The sequence below is a fragment of the Rhincodon typus genome, unplaced genomic scaffold (genome assembly GCF_021869965.1).
Source record: "Rhincodon typus isolate 14 unplaced genomic scaffold, sRhiTyp1.1 hic_rhity00003973, whole genome shotgun sequence".
Taxonomy (NCBI): domain Eukaryota; kingdom Metazoa; phylum Chordata; class Chondrichthyes; order Orectolobiformes; family Rhincodontidae; genus Rhincodon; species Rhincodon typus.
In genome coordinates this window covers 1-7,148 of record NW_025969611.1, presented here as the reverse complement: position 1 = coordinate 7,148, position 7,148 = coordinate 1, and the positions used below count along the sequence as shown (strand labels likewise).

General features: G+C 42.9%; 2 protein-coding genes across 2 annotated transcripts in view; both read right to left on the bottom strand.

Moving 5' to 3' along the window:
* The window catches only part of LOC125481869 (CDK5 regulatory subunit-associated protein 3-like), a 7,576-nt gene extending 6,250 nt beyond the window's left edge, over window positions 1-1,326 (bottom strand). The window contains exon 1 of the mRNA XM_048593797.1: window positions 1,317-1,326. Within this exon, the coding sequence (XP_048449754.1) occupies window positions 1,317-1,326 (10 nt within the window). The remainder of the gene's footprint in view (window positions 1-1,316) is intronic.
* On the bottom strand, window positions 9-5,717 carry LOC125481868 (CDK5 regulatory subunit-associated protein 3-like; the record flags this gene model as incomplete). The annotated part of the gene is made up of 4 exons (XM_048593796.1): window positions 9-1,583; window positions 4,503-4,551; window positions 4,648-4,748; window positions 5,586-5,717. Coding segments are annotated over 4 exons (530 nt in total), but the record flags the coding sequence as incomplete, so codon positions are not given.
* Window positions 5,718-7,148: the final 1,431 nt, after the last annotated feature.

Genomic DNA, 7,148 nt, shown 5'->3' with positions numbered 1-7,148 from the left:
CCCTCCCGGCAGCCCCCTGGTCCTCGCTCTCACTGCTCCCACTGCTGCTGCTGCAAAGATGGAGTGGTAGGGGGGATGTGGGGCTTGGGGACTGGAGATAGAGCCAGGGAGTTTGATGATATAAATAAACCTTTTGGACAGTTTGCACTGAATGAACAATTTTGTTCTTTGATTTTTTTTGATGTGCTCCTTTTGCCAGCGCTGGGCCAGAGCACAACTCTCAAAATATGGCCCAGAATGAGAATCAAAGATCCAAACATGTGGCTACCTTGTACCAAGACAACACTGACTTTCAGCCTGTGATTGAAATCACACAGAAAACTGAATTGATTTAGCTTGGGTGAGCAACAAGTGTCCCTTGGTTGGTTTCATGAATGCTACGTAGCCCTGTGTGAATCGCAGAGCTCCACAAAACCGAACTGAAAGTTCATCAAGCCAAAACATTCCATATTCCACCCAACAGGACCTCTCTCCAGAGGAACAGCAGGTACTGCACAGGCTGACAGAGATTACTTAATGAAAAGGTTCACAATCACAACCAGAGAATGTAAAAAATAGGAGCAGTTGGCCACGTGGTGCCCTGAGCCTATTGCTATGTTCAATTAAATAATGGATCATCTACCACCTTCACTATCTCCAGATTCTTCAATTCACTTCGTATCCAGTCTTAGTCTTGATTACATTTAACGAAAAAGTATCCACAGCCTCTGGGGTAGGGAATTCCGGAGATTAGCAACCCCTGAGTGATGGTCTTTCTCCTCAGCTCAGTTTTATTGCATCCCAGATGATTGTTTGTAAATGGCTGATATCTTCTCCCATGGCTGTGACTCCTAGTCCCTGGCTGGGGAGAAATAGTATTTTTTTGTGGAAAGCTCATGGAGTTCCTCAATTGCAGCCATCTGTAAGCTTGCTTAGCAATGACAGGAAGTCCTATACCCACTCTTCACTTTGCCTGCAGCAATATATGGTCTGCAGACCTTATGGGGAAGAGAAAGGCAGGACTGACATTTCTCCCACGCTTTGCCTGATGTCAGGACTTTTCAAAGTGCTTCTTTGGAGAGCATGTGTGAGAGAGTTTCGTTCTTCTAAATTAACAGTAGGTTAAGCAAAGCCAGAAATCTATGCCACAACCCAGGCTCAAAGTGAATGCACTATAACACACTTCAAAATGGCTGAGCATCTACATCTTCCTTCATAAAGGAACACAGACCCAGTTCTAAATAACAGTCATAATGGAATTTAAATGTTAATTTTTGTTTCTCTCTCCACAGATGCCGCCTGATTTGCTGAGTTTCTCCAGCATTCTCTGTACTTACACCTACACATTCTCTTCTCCTAAAATCTGGTTAATTGTTTTGCTGGAATTATACAACGTGTCAAGAGAACAGATACAGGCTGACACACCGTTATCCCAAACTGCTTGCAGGAAATGAAGAACTTCTCCCGTAAAGTGGCTGCGTTGTTGATATAGTCCAGTTCCTTGCGGCTGTACTCCTGCTGCAGCTGTTGGCACTTACTAATCTGCTTCTTCAAAGATGGAATTTCATAATTTACATTTCGCACGAGTAAACTGGAAAGTTCAGCTGTTATTTAAAAAAATACAGAAAGCACACCTTTGAGAATGCTTATTGTATGTAAGGGGAAACTTTATAAACACACAATGGGAAAAAAGATATATAATTGTGAGGAAAGACTGACCCAAAAAATAATAAGACAAATGGGTGACCTGAGAAGTCTTTAAAATTTTATACTTCAGATGATTGATCAGGTCGACATAGAGATATTTCCACTTGTGGAGAAACCCAATACTCAAGGGCATAATTATAAGGTGTAAATACTGTCTCTTTTTACTTTTCTGTATTTTTGATTTTGGAATGGAATGAAAAATTCATTGTTTTAAAACCAAGGATTGGAAGATTTTTCTGAAAGCAGGGACCACACACTCATTGTAAGCACTGTTTACACAGCTGCTGGTTCAAGTAATACACAGAAGGTGCGGGTGAGCTGCAGCCAACAGTGTGTAAAAACGGAGATACAGCCAGCAACAAGTTGCCAAACATTTTGTGGGCTAGTGAGAGTGTGGAACCTGTTATGACAATAAGCTGCTGAGATGAATAGTAAAGATACATTTAAGGGGCTGCTTGATAAACACTTCAGGAAGAAGTGTTCTATTCATTTCATGGGATGTGGGTGTCGCTGGCTGGCTAGCATTTATTGCCCATCCCTAGTTGCCCTTGAGAAGGTGGTGGTGAGCTGCCTTCTTGAACTGCTGCATTACTCCTGCTGTGGGTTGACCCACAATGCTATTAGAGAGGGAATTCCAGGATTTTGACCCAGCGACAGTGAAGGAACGGGGATATATTTCCAAGTCAGGATGGTGAGTGACTTGGAAAGGAACTTGGAGGTGGTGGTGTTCCCATATATCTGCTGCCCTTGTCCTTCTAGATGGAAGTGGTCGTGGGTGTGGAAGGTGCTGTCTGAGGTCCTTTGGTGATTTCTGCAGCACATCTTGTAGATGGTACACACTGCTGCTACTGAGTGTCGGTGGTGGAGGGAGTGGATGTTTGTGGATGTGGTGCCAATCAAGCGGGCTGCTTTGTCCTGGATGATGTCAAGCTTCTTCAGTGCTATTGGGCTGTACTCATCCAGGCAAGTGGGGAGTATTCCATCACACTCCTGACTGTGCCTTGTAGATGGTGGGCAGGCTTTGAGGGAATATGATGAAACAGAAGCTCACATGCAGCATAAACAGTGGCTGGATGATCTGTTTTGTTGCTGTATGCGCTGCACGGTAGGAATTTTACTGCACGAGGGCACTGATCAAATGCTTCACTGTGGTTTGAGGCAGATCTTCATTAAAAATACTCATTGTCCCAAAACACACTTCTCAAAACAGTGGAGTTGATTGGAGTTTTGGGTAAAGTGTGCTTTAAGCTATGCATGTGAACAGCAATCTTAAATGTACTGTGTACAAAGCAAAATAACAAAACAACTGGGGATCTCACTGGCATGCCCAAGGCCTCTGTTCCTGTGGTGAAGAAGCCCCACTTTGCATCTCCCATCATTTCAAGACTCCAAACCCATTTCCCATTTGGCAAAGCAAACTGCCGAGACCAAAACAGATAGATTGGGGTGGTGGCAGCTGCTAGCAATAGCAGGTTTTTTTTTTACATTTGTTCACAGGATGTGAGCTTCCCTGACTAGGACAGCATTTATTGTCCATCCTTAACTACCTAGGGGGCAATTAAGAGTCAATCACATTGCTGTGAAACTAGAGTCACATACAGGCCAGACCAGGTCAGGAGGGCAGATTTCCTTCCCTAAAGGACATCAGTGAACATCAGATGGGTGTCTATGACATTCGACAACTGTTATTCAGTCAGAATTCGTATCTTTATTTTATTCCAGATTTTTACTGAATTTAAATTTCATCATCTGCCATGGTGGGATTCAAACTCATGTCCCAGGTCATTAGCCTGAGGGTCTGGATAACTAGTCCCGCTACATTACCACTACTGCACTATCTCCCTCGAGTTGAGCATGCATGGGAGAGTTTGCAATAGCAGAGCTGCCGGGGCACAAGTGCCTCAGATTATTTCCAAGACGTAACCTGCTCCTTTGGAGCCACAGAAATAATGTGACGCTTGGCCAACTTTCTCCAATTTATGGAGATGGTCAGATACCAACTGGTCCTGACCAAAACAGTCCAATTTATATCTCAGATTAGACCCATCCCAGATTTCCATATTAGAGGGGGCCAATTGTCCACATTTATAACAAAAACTTCTCAGGCAAACTGGTCACAGATTAATCACAATCGCCTAGCAGTGTAGGTGCTACAGTTACATAGAAACTTTCATTACAAACTGGAACAAAGGGAGTTATACTGGATGAAATATTTTTAACTTTTTATGTGTACTGCAATATGTTTCAGATTATCTGATGTGTGTCTTGGTTGAGGGTATAATTGGATGTGCTACTATTCCTTCTTCCTTTGATAGTGCTGTGGAAACCTTAACATCCCCAGTTTAAGGTCTCATCTCAAAAACAGTACCTCAGACGCAGCACACCCTCAGCACTGCACTGGAGTGATGACTGAATTTATGGATTGAAGTTACAGTTTTAATTTCTTCAGCCAGAGAGTGGTGAATCTATGGAATCACTGCCTCAGAAGGCTGCGGAGGCCAGGTCACTGAGTATATTTAAGACAGAGATAGATAGGATCTTAATTGTCAAGAGGATCAAAGGTTACTGGGAGGAAGCGGGAGAATGACGTTGAAAAACTTATCAGCCATGATTGAATGGAGGAGCAGATGGGCCAAATGGTCTAATTTCTGCTCCTATGTCTTATGGTCTAAGTCTCTGGAATGGGGCATGAGCCAAGGGCTTCTGACTCCGAGATCATCATGTTACCCACTGAGCCCCAAGCAGACATCTAAGCTTCAGGAGTGCCCGGCTTTAAATGTGTAGAATGTAAAATATCCGCAAACCAGCTTCCTTACCGAGATAGACGTTGTCTTTTTCATACAAACACACTATCTCCTGCCAGTCCTGTAGCAACAAAAAGACACAGAAAACAGCTAATTTTGACTTTTTCAAATCGAGCAAACCTGAAGAAACTGCCCATGAAATTTCAAATAATTTTACCTTCATTCGCTGAGAGGAGTAACCACCAAAAATATTCTTTGTAGAAGCTTCTGTCCCTCTGAGAATCTCTATAATTCTCAAGCAATGGAAATAATGGATATCTGCAGGAGAGGGAAAATTTAACATTACACTGAAAAGGAATGTCACACCAACACAAAGTCAAACTGCCTGATTTTTATCAGATGCTCCTGGGTCCACCGAATACTCTCAATCTTAGAGAAGACGCAGGGCATAGCTGTGAAGCCTGTTACAGCACCATGCAGACTCCAACAACTTGCATTTCTATAGTGCCTCTATGTAGTAACATGAGATACCTCACAGGAGTGTTGTAACATAAAATTTAACAAAACACAGAATGGGATATTCAGACAGGTGAACAAAATATTAGCCAAAACAGGCTTTTAGGTAGCAACCTAATAAAGCAGAGGGGTTTAGGGAGGAATTCCAGAGCTTAGGGCTCAGGCAGCTGAAGGCATGACCACCAAATGGTAAAGCGATTAAATTGGGGATGTTCAAAAGACTGAATTTACAAATGTCAGAATTGTAGGGCAGGGGGAGGTTATAGAAATAGGGACTGGTGAGATCAAAGAACAAGCTGAAAGGGAGGTTGAGAATTTTAAAATCAAAGTGTAGGAGGTTCCTATGAGCTAGGGAGTGGTGGGTGAACAGAATTAAACTCAAAGATATTGATCTAATTAAGGGGGACATTAGACATGCACATGAGGAAGAAAGCAATAGAAAAATGCTCTGACAGGATGAAACAAAGTCAAATGGGAAGATTCATATGGTACAAGAACACTGGCACAGACTCGTGGGGAAGTATGGCCTGTTTCTGGGCGGATTAATGAGCACTATCTCTGGACTATTACAAAGTTAACCATTAATTCTATTTATACACGCAGACTACCAGGATGACACTTGGCAGAAATGGCACTGACATGATCCTGACAGGAGCTGTTTGATCTCCTCATTCTCTGGCATATCCTGGATTGCATTGTTTATTTTCTCCCGAATTACCAACACCGCATTCTGCCATTTCAGCTTGCAATGCCGTCTATCCACCAGCCAATCTAAGGAAGGCAAGAAACAAAATACTTGTAAAGCACACTCTCCAGACATTCAGGAAACATTATTTCAGAAATTTCAATATTCCCTTTCATTTGTTGTGCACATTGATATACTCATTTGCCTTCTGGACTAGGCTACACATGGTTCCTTGATGAGATACCCTACAAAACCCAGGCTAACAGTCCAGTTTAACATTGAGGGTGTGTTGCAATATCAGTATCAACGATGCCCTCTTTTGTATGAGGCTTCAGCCTGAGATCCCATTGCCTTCTCAGGTGCATTATTTCAAAGAAAAGCAGCAACGTTTTCCCTGCAGGCCTGGCCAATATTTAAACCTCAATCAATACTGATAAAACACAGATGTTGTTTGTGGGAGCTTGCTATGGAATAATTGGCTGCTGTGTTTCCTGTATCACCCGAGTGACTACACTTCAAAAAGTACTTCACTGGCTGTGATGCAATTATACAATGTCCTGAGGTTATGAAAGGTGCTATATACGTGCAAATCTGTCCTTTCCACTTCCAAACTGTACAGGATGCTCCTGTGAACTGACTATAGGGCTTCAGCAATGAGCAGGTTGGGAATGACCTTCACCCTGTCCCACAGCAACCCCACCAATGTTATCCTAACCTTCATTCAAAACCCACAGTGAAAGCTGACAGCAATCAGGGAGCAGGGAAGGTAAATCACTGGGTTGGTGCATTAGGCAGTAGCTCATTCCAAAGACATTTAAAAACAGAAACTTAATACCTATCACATATACTTTTAAAACATGATCATGTTATTGCCAACCTTTTAGGATTTTTCAAAAGAACTGTTCTATCAAGATTACTGACATTTAAACTCATTGCAAACCCCTGTCCCAGGAATTCTAAACATCAAAAACTGAACATCGCAGCAAACTGACTGTAATATACGAGGGATAGTAGGTACTGCCGATGCTGGAGTCTGAGATAACAAGGTGTGGAGCTGGAGGAACACAGCAGGCCAGGCAGCATCAAAGGAGCAGGAAAGCTGACGTTTCAGGTCTGGACCCTTCTTCAGAACAATATACTAGCTCTTCCTTCCTGTTCACTGCTGCATTCCAATCCTGCACCTCACCGCAGAGAGACTGTCAACTTTTCGGGGAACACCTTTCCCACACAGGGAAAAGTGAGAGCCAAATTGCGCGTGGCAAATGCACCAAAGGAATGTCGGTGCTGGATTTTGTGGTATCTGAGACACTGAAGAAATAGCCTTCCATTTTTCTCTCTCTCTCTCACATACACTTCTGTAAACCCAAAATCTTGCTTGAATCCAGAGGACCTTCAGACCTTGAGACAAGATGCAACTTCAGATTCAGGACAGCTGGTGCCTCAGGAAGAGTTTCCTCAGCTGACTCTGGGCAATTGCTACATGCAGTTTAAAAAATTCTCTGAAGTTTCAGACTACT